The 21,804-nt window shown below is 43.1% G+C and overlaps 1 protein-coding gene across 1 annotated transcript in view; it reads left to right on the forward strand.

Annotated features, from left to right (window-relative positions):
- Positions 1-21,804, forward strand: part of DNER (delta/notch like EGF repeat containing) — a 382,981-nt gene that overhangs the window by 272,726 nt on the left and 88,451 nt on the right. The window contains exon 8 of the mRNA XM_061147964.1: positions 13,764-13,988. Coding sequence (XP_061003947.1) covers positions 13,764-13,988 — 225 coding nt within the window. The remainder of the gene's footprint in view (positions 1-13,763; positions 13,989-21,804) is intronic.

A 21,804-nucleotide genomic window follows, 5' to 3' on the forward strand; every position in this document is an offset into this window, starting at 1 on the left:
AGAAACTGGGGCTAGAAATTCATAGGTCCTTGGAGAGAGACAGATTTGTGTTGGATTTCACTTCTGTCAATTATTGGATGGCTTTGGTTACTCCTTGGAAGGAAAGTTATGACCAACCTAGAGAGCATAAAAAGGCAGAGACATTACTTTGTCAACAAAGGTTCGTCTAGTCAAGGCTATGGTTTTTCCAGTAGTCATGTATGGATGTGAGAGTTGGACTATAAAGGAAGCTGAGTGCTGAAGTAGCGATGCTTTGAACTATGGTGTTGGAGAAGACCCTTGAGAGTCCCTTGGACTGCAAAGAGATCCAACCAGTCCATCCTAAAGGAGATCAGTCCTGGGTGTTCATTGGAAGGACTGATGCTGAAGCTGAAACTCCAATACTTTGGCCACCTGATACGAAGAACTGACTCATTTGAAAAGACCCTGATGCTGGGAAAGATTGAGGGCAGGAGGAGAAGGGGACGACAGAGGATGAGATGGCTGGATGGCATCACCAACTCAATGGACATGGGTTTGGGTAGACTCCTGGAGTTGGTGATGGACAGGGAGGCCTGGCATGCTGCAGTTCATGGGGTTGCAAAGAGTCGGACACGACTGAGCGACTGAACTGAACTGAACTTAGTCAAGTTACTTAACCCTTCTGGGTCTCAGTTTCATACTGTGTATGAGATAACACCTGTCTTGTGAACTTGCTGGGTACTATATGGTAGGCATTTAAGGACCTATATTTTCATTCCATTTCTCATTTCTTAGTTCCTGTCTTTGACTTTTTTCCCATTTTTCTCCAACCTTAGAATTTCTATAAACTGAGACATCAAGATCCTTCTTATCTATGGAAGGCAATCCTCTGACTTATAGGGAAATTTTCCTCTTTCTCATGTCAGAGAGAATGATTCTGTCATTTGTCCAACATTCCTAGCCTCTTGGGTTTTTCCAGGTTCCAGTTGTATGTTGGCTTTTTAAAAAAAATATCTTTTGACCATACCAAAGCATGTGGGATCTTAGTTCCCCTGTCAGGGATTGAACTTGCATCCCTTGCATTGGAATGCAAACTCTTAACCACTGGGCTTCCAGGGAAGTCACTCTAGGTTCCAGTTCTGTCTGAAATCCTGTGGAAGCTCCTGGCTTCTCTTTGTGATTCATTCTGAACTTCTGCAGTCCATTTTCCACACAATAGCCAACGTAATCCTTCTGAAATGAAAAGCCCCTGTTTTCAGCCTGTGCCCCTCAAACCTCAGGTGATTTCCCATCAGAAATGTGGTCCAGGGCTCACACATCTCTGGCTGCCTCCCCAGCATCTTGCTACTCTCTTTGCCGGTGACTTGTTGTTCTTGAAAGTGAAAGTGAAAGCGAAAGTCGCTCAGTTGTGTCCGACTCTTTGTGACCCCGTGGCCTATATAGTCCATGAAACTCTCCAGGCCAGAATACTGGAGTGGGTAGCCTTTCCCTTCTCCAAGGGATGTTCCCAACCCAGGGATTGAACCCAGGTCTTCCACCTTGCAGGCAGACAAGCAGATTCTTTACCAGCTGAGCCATGAGGGAAGTCCAAGAATTCTGGAGTGGGTAGCCTATCACTCCTGCAGCAGCTGTTCCAGACCCAGGAATCAAACTGGGGTCTCCTGCATTGCAGGCGGATTCTTTACCAACTGAGCTATCAGGGAAGCCCTTAAAATGCAACAGTTACTTGAGAATTGTCCTCCGGGGGCACCATTCACCTCTGGACACAATGATCTTTGGACATTTGCATCTGCGGGAACCCTTCCTCCTGGCTTGAAGAATGCTCATGCCCCCTGATCATTTAGGTCTCACTGACCACACTATTTAAGACACCCCCCCTCCTCCCCCCATTATTCTCTGCCCTTTACCTGCTTCCGTAGTATGTATCAGATGTCTATTTGCTTGTCTTTCTACTTGTTTTCCTCACCAGAATATAAGATCTTGAACAGTGCCTGGCACATGATTGATCTCAATTAGTACAGATTCGATAAATGAATGCCCAAAGGAAATCATAGAGCATTCTGACTAAACCTCTAAATTTCCTTTGTTAATGGCCAATTATTTTTGCTCATATAATTCATCTACTTTAAATAAGTTTCATCTCTTCTGCCGTCTCTTTTTTAGGCTAAACTGGTGAAAAGTTGATTTAAGATGCCTCTGACTATTTCCTAATTATTTTTCATTTTCCTGTCTTAGATCTAAATTTGTCTTTCTGTTCTCCTATAGAGAAAGTCCTTAAGGTGGTTTTTACTCTCTCAAATGGATTTTCTTAAAAATGAAAAGTCACATTTTATATGTAATCGCTGTGGGCCTTTTACGTCTGATGGCTTTGTAATTGCTTTTCCTAGATATTCCTCCCTCTTCCTCTTTATCTTACATAACTGTCTGCTTTTTGAGAACCAGAACAAATGTGGTCTCAATTAAGTTTTCTACAAACATCAGCCAAAACCTCTTCTCTGGTTCTAATATCATTCCTTGTCCTCCTCCGCCCAGCCAAGACTTGGGCTTTTCTTTGAAGCCCAGCACAAAACCCAACTCTCCCAGGAGGTTTTCCTGGCCTGCCGCACCCTCGCAATAATCCTTTCTTTGGAATCTCTGCCATTCTAGAGCCTGGGCTACACACACTGACCCCATGTTGACAGCCTGGGCCAGTCCCTCCAACCCCTCGATACACTGGAATTGTTCAGTAAAATGTTTGCAGAAAGAAAAAAAAAGACCTCAAGTTGTTCCTGCAGCATCCCAGGTATGCCCTCCTGGTCGCTTCAATTAAAGGATACATTTTTGAGAGTCCAAGCGCTTCTTTGTCCTTGCTTCCCTTTGCTGCTCATCAAGGCACTTAGATGAACTACCCCGTCTCCCTTCAGCTTGATTCAGCGATAATTCACTTATACCCCTATCATTAAAAAGGGAATAACCAATCATCTTTTTCATGTTTCCTTACCATAACTCCCCAAACCTAAAACATTGTTATCAATCCTGTTTTGCTAACTACCCTAATGTATAATGTCTGTTAGAGTATGTCCTCTGTCATTCATCCATTCATTCGTCTGCCCGTTTATGGCACAGATATTCACACAGTGGCCACCATGCTGGGTGCTGGGGCTCGAGGGTGAGTGCAGTCAGCACGACTCAACGTCCAGAAAGTCCATGGGAGACAGATCATAGTCCGGGAATACACAGATTCAAGGAGGTCCTATGAAGGTGGTGAGCAGGCCACAGTGATACAGAATAAGGAAGGGATATCTAGACTAGGATGATCAGAGAAGACCCGTCTGTCTCACTTTGAAGCTGAGAACCCAAACCTCAGAAGGAACCAACTGTGAGGCAGATGGGAGACCAGCAATGTCCAGGCCCCAGAGATGGCATGTTGCAAGGCTGTACGTGGTCTTTTTGGGAACCGAAGGAGGCCAGTGTGCTGGCTTCTAGAGAGAGGGACCAGAGTGGTCAGCTGAGTCCTACCTTGCAGGACTTGATGCTTATGGAGGTGAGGTCCAATTGTATTCTAACAGTAATTGGAAGCCATGATAATATGTACATTCTGAGTAAATAATGCTCATTGCTCTTTGGAGAATTGGTGATGGGGAGAGATGAACAGGGAATCTCATCAAAGGGAACTGTTGTAACAGATGAGGAGAGAAATAATTGTAACTTTGGCTAGGATGGTAGAAGCGCAGATGAAACAAAATGTTCAGGTTCCTAACGTATTTGAGAGCTAAAATTAATAACCACTGATTGATTCAATATGGGGATTAATATAGAAAAAGCATCAGGTGTGATTCCCAGGTTTCTGACTTGAACCATCTGCCCAGACAGTGAAATTATGAGTTAAGTTTTAAATGCCTATGCACAGCATTTCTTATATGTAAATTATCTTTACACTGTCAGTGAAAATGCCAGTATTGCTGTATCCATATTCTTCTTGTTAATATTGCAGAAACTTCTGACATCTTGATAGCTTTCTAGATTAGAGTGACTTTATTGTTTTGTAGTTTAAAATCTTCCAGAAATGTTTTCTTTTGGTCTTAAATATCTGATTTCTATAATGTGTATATCTCAAGGATGTTGATTTTTTATTTATATAGTAAATGTTGAGCGGGCATATGCATATAAATATTGCCTCAAGTACAAAATTTGAAGCAACAGTCCATTATCTAAATCATAGTTGTTGTTGTTGTTTTTGTATTAGCCCCTCATTTGTTAGATTTCTTTGGCAGTTCCGTTTTATTTTCTGTCTTTCTCCTTAAATCTTCCATCCTTTTCTGAATTTTCTTCTTGCTGCAATAGGCTGTTTTAAATCTCTTGGCTGCTGATGTTGCTTCCATGTGTTTGAAATAGAGGTTTTTCTCTGGAGCTATTGCATTTTCCTTCCAACATTTCCTGATGTCCGTCACTGGAGGTTCATATGGCTTGAAATAAACTATTCCAAATAAGAAATATCACCATCTTTGTCATTCTCTCTGCACCTTTTGGTTCACATTATCAAATAACCTTTCATTTTCTACTCTTCAAGTAGGATTGAAAATCCAGATGTACTAGTTTGTTAGCATCCAGTTAGGACTTACATATTATCCCTCTGTTATAGTAACTTACTGACCTTTTAGTGACTTCAGAGACATTACTATTATTATTTTTATTACTTATGTTGCAATATTTCACCAAGCTGTATTTCACTTGTTCCATAAAGAGTTCTTCACATTTTGGAGTTTGAATGTGTCCAGGAAGGTAGTTGAACCCAAGAATGTTAAATTTTGTTTTCCAACATTCTTGCCTTTGCCACCATAACTGATTTGGTTTGCATATTCTGCAAGAGGAATTTTCAGAATCATTTACCTTAAGAGATGATTGATAGGCTGACCAAAGTTCTTCAAGAGTTATACTGATAAAAAGAGAAGCTTTCCCAAAAGCTCTCTAAAGTAATTACTTTTAGAACGTAACAATACTCAGGGACAGGAAAATGCAGAAAAGCTCCTACTATTGGAGATAGAGTTTAAAGCTCTTTCTGTGTCTGTGTGTATGTGTAAAGAGAAAGAGGATGGAGGGAGAGGCAGAGGAGAAAATAGAGTGAATGAGAATTTTGGTCCATTTTTAGAATTGTTCTTGGAAAGATTAAATATATCCTGGCTGAGTTTCAGCTTCAGATGATCCAAGGCCATTTCTACCATGTGGTGTAAAGCATCTTTCTACCAGCGCTCTCAGAACTGCCCTGCGTTCTGGAAATTCAGTGCAGAGCTTCATTTTACACCTGTATGGTGTAGCTTTTGGTCACTGACTTCCATATTTTTATACAGAGAAATCAGTTCATATTCTGCCATATCTGAGTTTGGGACCACTTCCAAAGGTACTTATATTTTTATATGTAGATATTGAATGCGCAGTGCTTCTTATCTGGGGTGCAGCTTAAATTTTGATGCAATATTCAGGCTTTCTCTGATCAGCATCATGTTTCCAAGCCAGTTTTGATTCAAAATTTTAAAAAGTTATACATTAATGCCCCTGTAAAATGCAGTGTGGCAAGAACCATAAACTAGCTAACATCTGGCTTTGATCAACACATTGGAAGGTCAGGCTTGTGTTGGTTGGCATCATGGCTCTAAATTTGATATTTGGATGATTTTTTAAATATTTGGATGAATATAAAGATGACTTCTAATTTTATAAGGAGTTGGTAGGTAAGGTGGTATGCAATAAGTTTAGTCCTTAGGATTCAAGTTTTATTTTTATATTTTAAAAAACATCTTGCATGTGATATTGGAAATACTGAGAACTAGTCAGGCTTGGGACATTTCGAATACCCTGAGTTCAAAAGTTCAAAATTCATCATTGCCAAGTAATTTCTGTTTTCTAAAGCTGTTTTAAATTTAAGACTTCAGGACACTGACGGGTCTAATATGACTCTTAATTCCATATGCTAGCATAGCACCTTCAACTTTTCAAGTATTTTCTTGCAAACCCTTATGTGAGGAAGCCTAACATGGGGCTTAAGAGCACAGATGTGGTTATAGGTAGACCTTAGTCTGAACCTTGCTTTTCCTACTTACTGAGTGTCCATGGGGGACTAGTTCCCTAATATCAAGTCTCTAGGCCTTTTTCTATAAAAGTGGATAATCAGTTCAGTTCAGTTGCTCAGTTGTGCCTGGCTTTTTGCAACCCCATAATGGCATGCTGCGATTCATGGGGTCGCAAAGAGTCGGACACGACTGAGCAACTGAACTGAACTGAACTGAATGGTAGACCCTAATTGAGCTAGTGGTTGTAATAAATAAAAGATAGATATCAATTGCTTAGCACAGTGTCTGATACATAATAAGAACTCAGGAAAAAAAAAAGAACTCGGTATTTGCTATTACTGTTAACACCAGAATTTGTCTCTTTCTGTCTGCTAGCACAACTATAACTAATTGATATATACAGCTGTAATCTCTTCTATAATCTCCATTCTTAACAAATTAAGACACTAAGACATGCAAGAACTAGTTATTTGATTGTGCTGATATGGTTTATCAACCAGAATTTGATTTATTGAATTGCAAATAGTAGACACCCAATAATCATGATTTAATTAATGTAGCTTTAAACTAAGTTTTGAAGTAGGCTAGTGTAAATCCTCCAAATTTGTCCTTTTTTTCAATATTTTTTAGGTATTAAGTCCCTCATTTGTTGATATAAATTATAGAGTCACCTTGTTAATTTGTTCAAAAAAAGCCATCTGAGATTTTGATTGGTAATTGCAGTGAATCAGTTTGCATATTAATAATATCAAGCCTTCCAATTCATGACCATGATCACACACAAGTAAGATTCAAGCTTTGGCTTCTCAGCTCTGAATTCTTTGTGTTATGAAAAAGTCTGAGATGAGGATGCCAGCAGGGTCAGGTTCTAGTGAGGGCTCTGTTCCTCGTTTGCAGATGGCTGCCTCTTTGCTACATCCTCACATGACAGAGAAAACTCTGGTGTGTCTTTCTCTTCTTCTTGTTCAGTCAGTCAGTCATGTCCAACTCTTTGCGACCCCACGGACTGCAGCACTCCAGGCTTCCCTGGCCATCACCAACTCCCAGAGCTTACTCAAACTCACGTCCTTTGAGTTGGTGATGCCATCCAACCATCTCATCCTTGTCATCCCCTTCTCCTCCCACCTTCAATCTTACCCAACATCAGGGACTTTTCCAATAAGTCAGTTCTTCACATTAGATGGCCAAAGTATGGGAGTTTCAGCTTCAGCATCCATCCTTCCAATGAATATTCAGGACTGATCTCCTTTAGGACTGACTGGTTGGCTCTCCTTGCAGTCCAAGGGACTCTCAAGAGTCTTCTCCAACACCACAGTTCAAAAACATCAATTCTTCAGCCCTCAGCTTTCTTTATAGTCCAACTCTCACATCCATACATAACTGCTGGAGAAACCATAGCTTTGACTAGATGGATGTTTGCTGACAAAGTAATGTCTCTGCTTTTTAATATGCTGTCTAGGTTGGTCATAGCTTTCCTTCCAAGGAGCAAGCATCTTTTAATTTCATGGCAGCAGTCACCATCTGCAGTGATTTTGGAGCCCAAGAAAATAAAGTCTCTCACTGTTTCCATTGTTTCCCCATCTATTTGCTGTGAAGTGATGGAACTGGATCCCATGATATCAGTTTTCTGAATGTTGAGTTTTAAGCCAGCTTTTTCACTTTCCTCTCTCACTTTCATCAAGAGGCTCTTTAGTTCTTCTTTGCTTTCTGCCATAAGGGTGATTACACCTTCCTCTTGTTACAGGGCCCCTAATCCCATTATGGGGGCTCCACCCTTATCTAATCCTAATGATTTTCCAAGGCCCCACCTCCTCATGTCATCACATTGTGGGGATAAGGCTTCAGTATATTAATTTTGAGGGGACATAAACATTTGGCCCATAACAAATAGCATTTTGAAAACTGGCTCAGCACATAATCTGTGAATCATTTCCTTTTCCAATGTTCATTGGATTTCCCAGGTGGCACTAATGGTAAATAACTCGCCTGCCAATATATGAGACATAAGAGAGGATCCTGGGTTGGGAAGATTGCCTGGAGGAGGAAATGGCAACCCACTCCAGTATTCTTGCCTGGACAATCCCATGGTAAGGGGAGCCTGGTGGGCCACAGCCCATGAGGTCGCAAAGAGTCAGGCACGACTGAAGCGACTTAGCATATAGTGTTCACTAATGATCTTGCAAGGATCCAGTCCCATCACTTCATGGCAAATAGATGGGGAAACAGTGGAAACATAGGCTCACTTTATTTTTGGGGGCTCCAAAATCACTGCAGATGGTGACTGCAGCCATGAAATTAAAAGACGCTTGCTCCTTGGAAGGAAAGTTATGACCAACCTAGACAGCATATTAAAAAGCAGAGACATTACTTTGCCAACAGAGGTCCATCTAGTCAAGGCTATGGTTTTTCCAGTGGTCATGTATGGATGTGAGAGTTGGACTATAAAGAAAGCTGAGGGCTGAAGAATTGATGCTTTTGAACTGTGGTGTTGGAGAAGACTCTTGAGAGTCCCTTGGACTGCAAGGAGAGCCAACCAGTCCATCCTAAAGGAGATTAGTCCTGGGTGTTCATTGGAAGGATTGATGTTGAAGCTGAAACTCGAATACTTTGGCCGCCTGATGAGGAGAGCTGACTCATTTGAAAAGACCCTGATGCTGGGAAAGATTGAGGGCAGGAGGAGAAGGGGCCAACAGAGGATGAGATGGTTGGATGGCATCACCGACACAATGGACATGGGTTTGAGCAGGCTCCGGGAGTTGGTGATGGACAGGGAGGCCTGGTGTGCTGCGGTTCATGGGGTCGCAAAGAGTCAGACACGACTGAGTGACTGAACTGAACTGAAGCCAGGAAAATTATGCCATAATTGCTCTAAATCACATGCATTTCCATAAAGTGTACTGAGATACAGCTTGAATTCATTTTTGCTTTGTCATCATCCTTTATAACAGAATGACATTTTAGATTACGTTATCTTTTTTCAGACTAGGATAATATGTTAAAGGGGTCTTCTGTCTTCAATATTCCCTGAGGTATATTAAGATTCTCTGAAAGTATAAAACATTATGCATTCTCATCTTGTTTTTATATTTTCTTGAATTGGTAAGAAAAAGGAAAAAAAATTATTATTTATTAATAATAATAAAATGCAGGATTCCTGATTCAATAGCAGTGAGTCTTTTAGATATTCAATTCAACAAACATTTATTGATCCTCTCTTTAGTTAAATTTTTTTCTAGTACATAATCAATTCCTCCTTTTTAAAAAAAGATTTTTTTCAATGTGGACTATTTTAAAGTCTTTACTGAATTTTTTACACTATTGTTTCTGTTTTATGTTTTGGTTTTCTGGCCAAGAGGCACATGGGATCATATCTCCCTGACTAGGGATCAAACTGGCACTCCCTGTATTGGAAGGCAAAGTCTCAACCACTGGACCACCAGGGAAGTCCCTCAATCATCTTTTAAGTCTTTTTACATAAAGCAAACAAAACAAAGGCCTCTCTCGGGCCTACATTCCTATTTAGATCCTATTTAGATACAGTGCTGGGTCTCCTGTTCCATTGTGTCAATCAGCTTTTGTGGCATAACAAACCACCTCAAAACCTAGTGGTTAACACAATAGCTATTGATTTAGCTCATGATGACTGTGGGGTTGGCAGTTCGGGCTGGATTTCAGAGGGCCACAGGCTGGCTAAGTGGTGCTTCACTGGGCTGGATGCTTTGCTCCATGGGGTCTCCTGTCCTCTAGTGGGCTAGTCTGGGCCAGCCCACCTGGCTTCTAGACAGGGTTCAGTGACATTTCAGGCAACTCTCCTTCTGATGTTCACTTTTCTGATGTTTTCTCATAGCTCAGTTGGTGAAGAATCCACCTGCAATGCAGGAGACCCTGTTTCCATTCCTGGGTCAGGAAGATCCCTGGAGAAGGGATAAGCTACCCACTCCAGTATTCTTGGGCTTTCCTTGTGGCTCAACTGGTAAAGAATCCATCTGCAGTACGGGATTCGATCCCTGAGTTGGGAAGATCCCTGGAGTAGGGAAAGGCTACCCACTCCAGTATTCTGGCCTGGAGAATTGCATGGACTATATAGTCCATGAGGTCGCAAAGAGTTGGACATGACTGCGCGACTTTCACTTTCTTTTCTTAAAATTTATCCATTCCTTTGTCTATCCATCCATCTGTCCATCTGTCTGTCTTTTCTTCCTCTGGGAATCATAAGCCTCCCTTGGTAGTCTCTTTCTGTATTTCCCATTGCAGTTGGTAACAATATCATCCACATTGTTCTCCAGTCTGGAAAACCTGGGAATCACATGATTTTGTGGATTTTGTCATCACCTGACACATCCACAACTGAGCATCGATTCCACTCTAGCCCAGCCACTTCATTCTTTCTGGAGCTGTTAGTGATTGTCCTCCACTCTTCCAGTAGCATATTGGACACCTTCTGACTTGGGGCGGGGGGGGGCGGCCCATCTTCCAGTGTCATATCTTTTTGCCTGTTCATGGGGTTCTCGTGACAAGAATACTGGATAGGTTTGTCATTACTTCCTCCATTGGACCATGTTTTGTCAGAATTCTTCACTATAACCTGTACATCTTGGGTGGCCCTGCACGACACGACTCATGGCTTCGTTGTATTATGCAAAGCCGCTTCGCCACGACGAGGTTATGATCCATGAAGGGGATTATAATTTTAGCTGCTTCTTATTGAACACTACTTATCAGTCACCATACCAAATGTTTGTGTAGGTTTTTGCATTTAAGCTTCATAAAAACCATATGCTATAGGCATTGCTGTCTCCATTCCATGAAACAGATGAGAGTGATTAAGTCCTTGCCCACCGTCCCACAGTTTAGTGGGCAGAGATGGTTTCTGAATCCAATTTCTTTTGACTCCAAAGCCTGTGCTTAACATTTTGTCAGATTGAGAAACCAGATATACAGGGCCCAGAGAAATGACTTATCAACATTGTAAAATAGTAAGGGTTCACACAAGAATCTGGATTTCAAATATTCCTTGAAAATTCAGAAAGTATGGTAAACGGTCTAATATTCCAATGGCAGCAGTTGGCTTCAGGGGGATCGTGGCCACACCGTTTGGAAGGCCAGGCCTTCTGTAGTTAGCCACTGTCCCTGCCATTCCCCACTGCTTTATAACTGGCCCACTTCCTTCATCAACATGGTCTGGTGGGCTCCTGCTGGCATTTGAATTTTTGACTGTTGTTGCATTGTGTCCTTAGGCCCTGCTCACTCTTCAGTTCTTCCACCATCAATTGGTCTCTGACTTGACAGAGTTATGTTATTGTAAAATCTTTGTCTAGTCTGTCTCACTAGCTCAAGTCCTGTAGACTTCACATTTCTGGGTCACCATTTTCTCCTTTTTAAAATAGGGCTATTAATCGTTCTTGCATCATGCAATTACCCCAGGGTTAATAGGGTGAATTAATGCATGTGAAGGCTTAGAAGTGTCTGGTACATCTCAGCCACTAGTAGATGTCAGTTGTGACTGTTATTATTACCATTTTTTATTCATTCATTCAGCATTGGACTGGAAACTGTTCTAGAAATTTTGATATCATTTTAGAACCCACAACAACTTGATGAAGAAAATAATTTCAGCCTTGTTTTTGGGGTGAGGTAGAAAATGAGAGAGGTCAGGACTGCCTTTGTTGTTCAGTTTTCCATATGATGCGTATTTAAGTATATTCTTTTTGTTCAGAGTAAAATGGAATGTATCTCACGAAGAATGGAGTTACATTCCACCCTTGGCTTCAGAGGGGCTCTTTGGAGAATTCAAGTGTTATCAATACCAATTGTTTGGTACATTTTTAGTATGATATTTAAAATTTAAAAGCTACAGGGAAGTTTATAAAATGTTGAATAGCACTGGAAGGTTTTTGAATTTTCTATTTCTGTACAGAAAAATTTCAAGTTGATACTGCCAATTTATGAGTGATGGTTTAAAGTGTGGAAACTAATTTTGTTTGGTTTATATATACACTGTGTCCTTAACAACAAAGATTGCCAATATTGCTGAGCATTCTGTGTGAAGATGGTTAATATAAATTTAAATCTAGATAAGAAAAGTGAAATAGAATATTGAAATAAAAACTCTATATGAGTAAAGTTATTTAAATTTGTTTCTAAAAGTGAATAGTCTTCACTTTATTTCCAAACAGTTTTTAAAGTATTAGAAGAATAGGTTTTACTCAAGTATTGTTAAAGACCTACTTGGACACACAGACCTACAGATTCACATACACATGTCTGTATAATTAAAAAATGTTTTTAATTGAAGTAGAGTTGATTTACAATGTTAATTTCTGGTGTACAGCAAAGTGATTTAGTTGTATATTTTCAGATTCTGTTGTTGTTCATTACAAGATATTTAATATGTTCCCTGTGCTATATAATAGAAAGATATGTAATTTTTTAAATTGAAAAATACTGAAACACACAAAATAAAAATCATCTGCATAAGAAATACATTTAAAATGAAAAAAAGTTAAAGCTTAATTGAGGTACAATTTACGTGTCATAAATTTCATTCATTTTAAGAGTACAATTCAGTGCTTTTTAGTAAATATACAGAGTTGTGCAGCTATTACCACAATCTGCAGTTCAACATTAGAACATTTACATCAACCTCAATAGACTCCCTCATGCCCGTCTTCTGTCACCCCTCTTCCCTCCCCAGCCCCAGGCAACTACTCATCTACTTTATATAGAGATCTATTTTACCTGTAGATTTATTTTTTCTGGACATTCCTTATAAATGAGATTATACAACATATGGTCTTTTGTATTTAGCTTCTTTCACTTAGCATATGTCCTTTAGGTTCATCCATGTTGGCACAGGGCTTCCCAGGTGGCTCAGGGATAAAGACTCTGCCTGTCAATGCAGGAGATGCAGGTTCAATCCCTGGATCGGGAAGATCCTCTGGAGAAGGAAATGGCAACCCCCTCCAGAATTCTTGCCTAGGAAATCCCATGGTCAGAGGAGCCTGGTGGGCTACAGTCCGTGGGGTCGCAGAGTCCAACAGAACTTAGCAACTAAACAACAATGATGTTGGCACACCCGTCAGAAAACTTATTTCCTCTTTGTTGCATAATAGTGTTCCATTGTGTGGATAACCCAGTTTGTTTTTCCATTGCAATGCCCAAATTGTTAAAAATTACATATTTAAGAAACTACTAACAGTGGGTGATTCTAGAGAAAGGAGTGAGAACAAAGGAATAAAGGTGGGAGAATGATATTTTTCACATTTCCTGTTTTATATGGATTTAAGGTTTTATGTACAGGCTTATTCTTCATTTATTAAAGTAAGGAATATCTTCCTCCAGCAATGTGCATTAAATAAGAAATGAAATCTGATCCCAATCCCTGCTTCCTGAAAGCAATCACCATTAATTTATTTTTGCCATGTTTCTACTTTGTATATACATAGACATATCGGGTTGGCCAAAAAGTTCGTTCGGGCTTCCCATACGGTGTTTGCCCATTGACTGAACTCTTCAGCCAACCCAATATATCTATCTCCCTGTGTCTCCGTACACCTAAGCAATCATACGTTTTATATTTCCACCAAAATGGAAGTACCTTGGTTACCAAAGCGAAGGAAACCCGCCTGGTTGGGCTGTGCGGTATTCATCAATTGACAAGGAAGCAGAGTTCCGAATAGCAGCCCGAGTTTCTCGGTGATTAAGCGGAATGTGATGACTCTTTTCACCCCTCCGCCGTTCTGTATCTTTCTGCAGGCTACCTGGGCTCCACCTGTGAGGAGAAGGTGGACCCGTGCGCCTCGGCGCCCTGCCAGAACAACGGGACCTGCTACGCCGATGGGCTGCATTTCGGCTGCAGCTGCAGCGCGGGCTTCACGGGCCCGGCCTGCGGGCAGCTCGTGGACTTCTGTGCGCTCAGCCCCTGCGCCCACGGCACGTGCCGCAGCGTGGGCACCAGCTACAAGTGCCTCTGTGACCCAGGTGGGTACTGTGGCCCGGCTGGGAAGCCCTCTCCTTCCGTTCCCCAATCTCAAAGCCTTGTAACTTTTCTTTCGCATCTGAGCACAGGTCAGCCCACTGCAGGGGTTTGCTTGTCCATCCAAGTGGACCCCACGTGTGTGTATGTGTGTGTGTGTGTGTGTGTGTGTGTGTTCAGTCACTTCAACTGTGTCCAACTCTTTGCAACCATATGGACTGTAGCCCACCAGGCTCCTCTGTCCATGGGATTCTCCAGGCAAGAATACGGGAATGGGTTGCCCTGACCTCTTCCAGGGGATCTCCCCAACCCAGGGATCCAACCCTCATCTTTTAAGCCCCCTGCATTGGCAGGCAGATTCTTTACCACTAATGCCACCTGAGAAATATAACACCCTTTCTTTTTAGACTTCCCTTAGGCAGGCTTTGAAAAATACCCTTTCCTCTTTTCATGAGCATTCAACAGTCATTACAGAAAAAGAAGAAAATATAAGTCAGCAAAATGAAGAAAATGAAAACCAGGCTTAATCTTTTTGTTGTTGTTTAGCCCCCAAGTCATGTCCGACTCTTTTTGAGACCCCATGGACTGTTAATGGCTTAATTATTTTGGACAATTGACTATAGGTCACTTCAGAGCCTTTCCTGCATTACATATCTTTTATTACTGGGTTCTGAGGTTAATGGAATGTTTTTCATTTTCACGTGCACACAAAGCAGAATGCAATCCATTCAGCATTTTATCATCATTTAAAATTCTTACTTGGGGCACAGTTCATGTTAGAGGACTTTTTTGGCTTCCTGTGTAAATGTTCACAAGTTCCATCGTTTATTTTCCAGGTGTCTTCTGCATTTGTATCACTGATTATTGATTGTGAAAGCTTTGAGACTGAGAAGTCAGGGTAGTTTCTAGTTACAGTTTGCGTCTGCGCAGCCTCCTGAAAAGAACGCACACCGGCAGCTCTGTCTTTCCTCTGATTTATATTCTCCCCACGTCTGCATCCTTGCACAAGCTGGCTCTTCAGAATGTTTCCCAGCGCAGTGATCCCCGCCCCACTTCTCTGGCCCATGTACATGGCTGACCAGTCCCCTGGTTGGCTCCACTCCTGGTCCTGCTGCGCAGTGCCCTCCGCCTGGAGTGCCTGCTCCCCTGTCACCCCATCTCGTCTGCAAGCTTCCCCTTCTGAGGTTGAATCAGCTTTCCGTCCTCTGAGTTCCCACAATCACCCACAGTATCCCTTTCTTGGTATTTGAAGCTCTACATTAATTATCCTTGTATGTTTTTATTAACATATATATGTGGAATCTATATCACGCTTCCCTGGTGGGTAAAGAATCTGCTTGCAATGCAGGAGACACAGGATATGTGGGTTTGATTCCTGGTTCAGGAAGATCCCCTGGAGTAGGAAATGACAACCCTCTCCAGTATTCTTGCCTGGATAATTCCATGGACAGAGAAGCCTACAGTCCATGGGGTTGCTAAAGAGTCGGACACAACTGAGTGACTAAGTAGGCAGGCAGGCATATGTAGAATCTTGAAAAATGGTAGAAATAAACGTATTTCCAGGGCAGGAATAGAGACTCAGATGTAGAGAATGGACATGTGAACACAGCAGGAAGACAGAGGAGTGGGAAGAATTGAGAGCTTAGGATTGACAGATATACACTTGTTTAGTTGTTAAGTTGAGTCTGACTCTTTGCGACCCCTTGGGCTGTAGCCCACCAGACTTCTCTGTCCATGGGATTTCCTAGGCAAGAATACTGGGGTGGGTTGCTGTTTCCTTCTCCAGGGGATCTTCCTGACTCTGGGATCGAACCCGCTTGTGTCTCCTGCATTGGCAGACTGGTTGCTTACCGCTGATCCACCGTGGAAGTCCCATATACACACTACTGTGTGTAAAATAGCTAGCTAGCGGGAATCTGCCGTGTAGCACAGAGGGCTCTGTTTGGTGTTCTGTGATGACCTAGAGGCGTGGGATAGGGGAAGGGAGGTCCAAGAGGAAGGAGATATATACTTACTTGTAGCTGATTCTCTTCACTGTACAGCAGAAACTAACACATTTTAAAGCAATTATACTCCAGTAAAGAAGACAAAAACCAAACCAAAACAAACAAAAATTATCCTTGAATGTGTTTCTCTCCCCCCTTGGGGATGGGAGTAGAATGAAGTGTATTTTATTAGTGTCTTTTGTCTAACAATAAGGTACGGTTTAGTGAGCTTAGTCTTGCTCGGCCCTGAGCTGGGTGCTTTACATCTCTGGCCCTTTGATGTGCCCTCCCTGCCGGATGGATGTGGTGGAAGTACGTTTTCACAAGGTGTGAAATGCCTTATTCCTGATTCAGTCATGTGTCGGTGGCCATTCACCCCCTCAGAGGCTGAGTCCGGGTTCCAGCCCAGGTGCCCCAGTTACCCTGTCTTATGCCTGGGCTGGAAGTTTCCAGGGGGCACAGCTCCTACTCATCTATCACCCAAGGACTGAGTGGGAAATACAATTGAGCCTTTGAAAGGTATTGAAAAGCCTCTTTCATGTAGACTTCTACTTCTCTGGTTTTCTAAACAGTCATGGGATTGATGTTTTGCCAAGGGCCCCGATCCTGTAAAATGTAGAGGGACTGGACCTGGTTAGTCTGCCTGGTAACTGCCTGAGTAGGATTTTCCAGACAAACAGAAGAGAGAGAGGGAGAGACAGAAAAAGAAACCATTGCTCGATTTTAAGGAGCTGACTCATGCAGTTGTGAGGACTGGCAAGTTCAAAATGTGGTACAAGCTGGCAGGCTGTCAACTTAGGCAGGATTTCTATGTTACTGTTTTGAGCTCAAATTCCCCCTGCCTCAGCAAACCTCAGTCTTTGCTCCTAAGACCTTCAACTGATTGGATGAAGCCCCCCTGCTTTCTGGGAGGGTAATGATTTACTCAAAGCCTACTGTTGTAAATACTCATTTTATCTGAAAAATACCTTCATAAGAACATCTAGCCTAATGTCTGACCAGACATTTGGGTCCTGTGGCTTAGCTGATCTGACACATGAAATGAACTGTTCCAATAACATTTTGGGGTTTTTCATAAACCTCGTGGGCTACCCCGGTGGTGCAGTGGTTAAGGCATCCACCTGCAATGCAGGAGATCCAGGTTTGATCCTTGGGTCAAGACAATAGGAAATAGCAATACCAGTGTTCTTGCCTCAGAAATCCCATGGACAGAGGCGCCTGGCAGGCTACAGTCCATGGGGTTGCAAAGAGTCAGACACTACTTGATGACTAAACAACAAAGCAACATGAGTGTCGTGGTGAAGGAATTTCTGTAGTCTACACATCACAGGGGGATGCTTTTCTGCGGGTATACCCATCCTCCCCATCAGAGCTGTGTGGAGATGGGAGCTGCTTCCCCTTGGGGGCCAGTGTTCTTCCGTGTGCCTGGCAGGCACATGCCATGGTACCTCCAAGGTGAAGGAGGAGGTGTGCGGCACCATGCCCTTATCTGTTTGGAACATGGGGCCCTGGAACCGCTTGGTGTTTGCAGATGAAGCAAGCTGCCCTTGTGCTGGGGGAACTATCCTTCTCATGTCACAACTCAGGAGCCCGCTGCTCCCAGTTCCCTGGATGTCATGACACATGGGGTAGTGATAATTCCCTGGGCCAGGATCCAGAGCAGAACCTCAGAGCATCCTCCGCATGGGTTTCCTGAGAGTCCCCGTTCCCTCCATGAGCTCCACAGAGAAGATCCCATGTCACAGGACCAGAAGGCGCTTTTGTTTTTTTGTTTCTCCTCCCCATCTCCTCTGACTTCTGTTCTCAAACATGCTCACCTTGCCCTCATATTTAGTTGGTATATTTTGAAAACTTGAAGTGGGGATGTAGTTATGTAGAAGTACCTGCTGCCTTTTAGTAATATCTGTCAACGTGTGTGTCGAGGCTTGTGTGCTAAAGTCATGTCAAACTTTTTGTGACCCCATGGACTGTAGTCTGCCAGGCTCCTCTGCCCATGGGTTTTCTCAGGCAAGAATACTGGAGTGGGTTGCCTTTTCCTACTCCAGGGGATCTTCCCAACCCAGGGATTGAACACGAGTCTCCTGTGTCTCCTACATTGGCAGGAGCATTCTCTCCACTGCATCAGCTGGGAAGCCCTGTTCAGGGGCTTGAAAGTGAAAAGTGAAGTTGCTCAGTCGTGTCCTACTCTTTGCGACGTTATGGCCTGTAGCCCACCAGGCTCCTCCATCCACAGAGTTTTCCAGGCAACAGTACTGGAGTAGGTTGCCATTGCCTTCTCCAGGGGATCTTCCTGACCCAGGGGTTGAACCCGGGTCTCCCGCGTTGCAGGCAGATGCTTTACCATCTGAGCCACCAGGGAAGCCCCTGGTGGGAGGCTTACGTGATCCTAAGTAGAAAATATGCTTCCTGGTGTCTCTCTGTCCACACAGGGAGGAGTAGCTGGGTGTGGGAGAAAGGACTCATGAGACCCCCCACTTGTTGACTATCCCTGTAGGACTTTACAGGCCATTTCGGAGCCTTGGTGTCCATTTTCACACATAATGTATTAGATGCTCATCAGTTCAGCTGCAGTTGCAGCTGCAGATCCTCAGACTGGATCTGGGACAAGTTGCTGATCTCACCCTTCTAGCTTTTACTCTTTTTTATTTTTGGTGGTTGTTGTTATTTACTTATTTACTTGGCTGCTTCAAGTCTTAGTTGCAGGATCTTTGATCTTCAGTGCAGCATGCAGGATCTTTAGTTGCAGCATGTGAACTCTTAGTTGCAGCATGTGGGATCTAGTTTCCAGGGACTGAGCCTGCACCCCCTGTGTTATCGAAAGAGTGAGGGGTCCGGCTGCTTGCTGCTCAAAAGTCAATAAGCAGGCCAGGTTGGTGGGAAGGAAATTTGGCTTTATTTCAAATGTTGGCAGTTGGTGGGGGAGTGGGTGGCAGACGTCTGTCCAAAGGTCGACCCCCCACCACTGGCAGCTGTGAGGCAATGCCATGGCAGGCAGCTTAGATTAGGAGTAGGCCTTCCTACCTCCGGATGGTAAGATTATTATTATCTACATCCCTTGAGAAAGCACTAAAGATCCTTGACTATGCTTAATGACTACATTATTATTATTTAGTATTCTTTGACTGTTTTCCTTTTCTTCCCCATTTCTCACTTCTCTGATTACATTTTTTCTTTGACTAAAACTTCCCACAGACAAAAGGCAGGCAGAGGACACTGAGGGGGGTGGGGTGGGGCAAGGACCTGCTCCGTACCACCTGCGCTGGGAGCGCAGAGTCTTAGCCCCTGGACCACCAGGGAAGTTCCTGTATTAGACAGAAGGAACTTCATTCCATGTCCTTCCGTTGACTGTGATCTTCTGTTGTGTGTAAGGTTGTTAGATGAGAGGCACAGAGCATGTTTCCAGGCAAGAGCAGTAAGAGCTATGCAGTTGCTTTCTCTCCATGGAGATTCCAGCACTTTTCCTCAAGTCAAAAGGGTGAAGTGTCTCCTGTGAAGTTCCTCTTTTCTCACCTGCTGTTCTCTGCCCAGCCTTCATTCACGTCCACCTGGAGCTTTTCACTTGATAAGGTCAATGCCTGGCCTCTAAGAAGCCTTGAAAAGCCTGAAGAAACAAGTGCCCTGTTTCTGGATGTCTGCACTTATTAGGCAGTCCTCCAGGATAGAGCCTTGGAGTTCAGTCAGCGCTCTCATCAGACTGGGGAGATGAAATTGATTTTAGAGGGGTTGCTTCCTCAGATCATTAGGTGACATTGTGTGAAGTAAAAAAAGGCATCTTAACATCTGGCAAGAATTTACATTTTAAGAGGTGAAAATGACAATTCTCTGAATGCTAAATTTCTAGTCTTAATCTTTTGGAGCATGTAATTGCTTCACCAATAGTTTGCATAATAGAAGAATCTCATGAGAGTAGGTGAAATTGGGTGTCGAGCTGAAGAGCAGCAAGGCTGATCCTCTTTGTAGAGAGCACGCAGACCCCGTTTCATAAAATGGAAGCAGATTGAAATCATGTCAGGTTGATAATTAGCTCCCATCTGACAAAATGCCATTTGGATATGACTGCAAATCAGATTTGCCAGGTGCTTTATTTTCAGACCTCATTTTTAGCTTATCAGGCTAGGGAGCTCTGATGGGATTTTAGTATTAAATAATAAAATGTCAGCAGTGAGCAATCATGGAAAAGTTATCTTTCAGGGACAGTGTTAAGTGATAGGCCACGTGTACTCTAAGAAAATTACAAATTGAATTCTCCCAAGGATGGAGAAAGAGCGTGGAGTCTAACGGACATCGTGGGGAGCAGGGCCACCATGCCTGGAGTTGCCAGGGACCTGCCATAACCCTTGCAAGTGGCAGGTGATATCTAGTGTGATCTCTAAGCAGTGGTGAGGTCTGGAGATACCATTTGGATGGTGACCAGTGTGGGAAGGAATCCTTGCTAAGAGGGAAGGTACTTTGCCTGAGTTCACTGGTCTTGGCCCCTGCCTGATACATTTGAGTTATTACTCCAAGCTTGTTTTTTTTTTTTTTTTTTTTGGAGTATAATTGCCTTATAATGTTGTGTTAGTTTCTGCTTTCCAGTGTAGTGAATCAGCTATATGTATACATATATCCCCTCCCTCTGGAGCCTTCCTCCTTGCGCTCCCATCCTGTCCATCTAGGTCATCACCAAGCTGAGCTCCCCGTGTTATACAGGAGCTTCCCACTAGCTATCTGTTTTACACATAGTAGTGTAAATGTGTCAACATGCGTGCTGTGTGTATGCTAAGTCACTTCAGTTGTGTCTGACTCTGTGCTTATCCTATGGACTGTAGCCTGCCAGGCTCCTCTGTCTATGGGATACTCTAGGCAATAATACTGGAGTGGGTTGCCATGCCCTCTTCCAGGTGATCTTTTCGACCCAGGGATGGAACCTGTATCTTCTGTGACTCCTGCGTTGCAGGCAGATTTTTTTACTGCTGAGTGACCAGAGAAGCCCCATGTGCATCAATGCTGCTCTCTCACTTTCTTGAATTGAATGAACACTGCCATTACAGAGGATGCCTTAAGTTACTATTTAAGAAATTTATATTATAAGGCATTGGAGGATTTCTGTGTGTGTGCATGCATGCTAAGTCGTTTCAGTTGTGTCCAACTCTTTCCTACCCTATGGACTATAGCCCTCCAGGCCCCTCTGTCCATGGGATTCTCCAGGCAAGAACGCTGGAGTGGGTTGGGGGATCTTCCTGACCTGGAGATCAAACCTGCTTCTCTTACATCTCCCTCATTGGCAGGCAGGTTCTTTACCATTAGTGCCACCTGGGAAGCCTGAGGATTTCTACATGGAAATAAAAATAACAGGGTGTTTTTTTTTTTTTTTTTTTTTCGATGAATAACCTCAGTTCAGTTCAGTTCAGTTCAGTCGCTCAGTTGTGTCCAATTCTTTGCAACTCCATGGACTGCAGCAAGGCCAGGCTTCCCTGCCTGTCACCAGCTCCCGGAGCCTACCCAAACTCATGTCCATTGAGTCGGTGATGCCATCCAACCATCTCATCCTCTGTTGGCCCCTTCTTCTCTCACCTTCAGTCTTTCTAGCATCAGGGTCTTTTCCAGTGAGTCAGTTCTTCACATCAGGTGGCCAAAGTATTGGAGCTTCAGCTTCAGCATCAGTCCTTCCAATGAATATTCAGGACTGATTTCCTTTAGGATTGACTGGTTTGATCTCTCTGCAGTCCAAGGGATGGAAAAGGAAATGGCAACCCACTCCAGTGTTCTTGCCTGGAGAATCCCAGGGACAGGGGAGCCTGGTAGGCTGCCGTCTATGGGGTCGCACAGAGTCGGCCACGACTGAAGTGACTTAGCA

The sequence above is a fragment of the Dama dama genome, chromosome 8 (genome assembly GCF_033118175.1).
Source record: "Dama dama isolate Ldn47 chromosome 8, ASM3311817v1, whole genome shotgun sequence".
Lineage (NCBI taxonomy): Eukaryota > Metazoa > Chordata > Mammalia > Artiodactyla > Cervidae > Dama > Dama dama.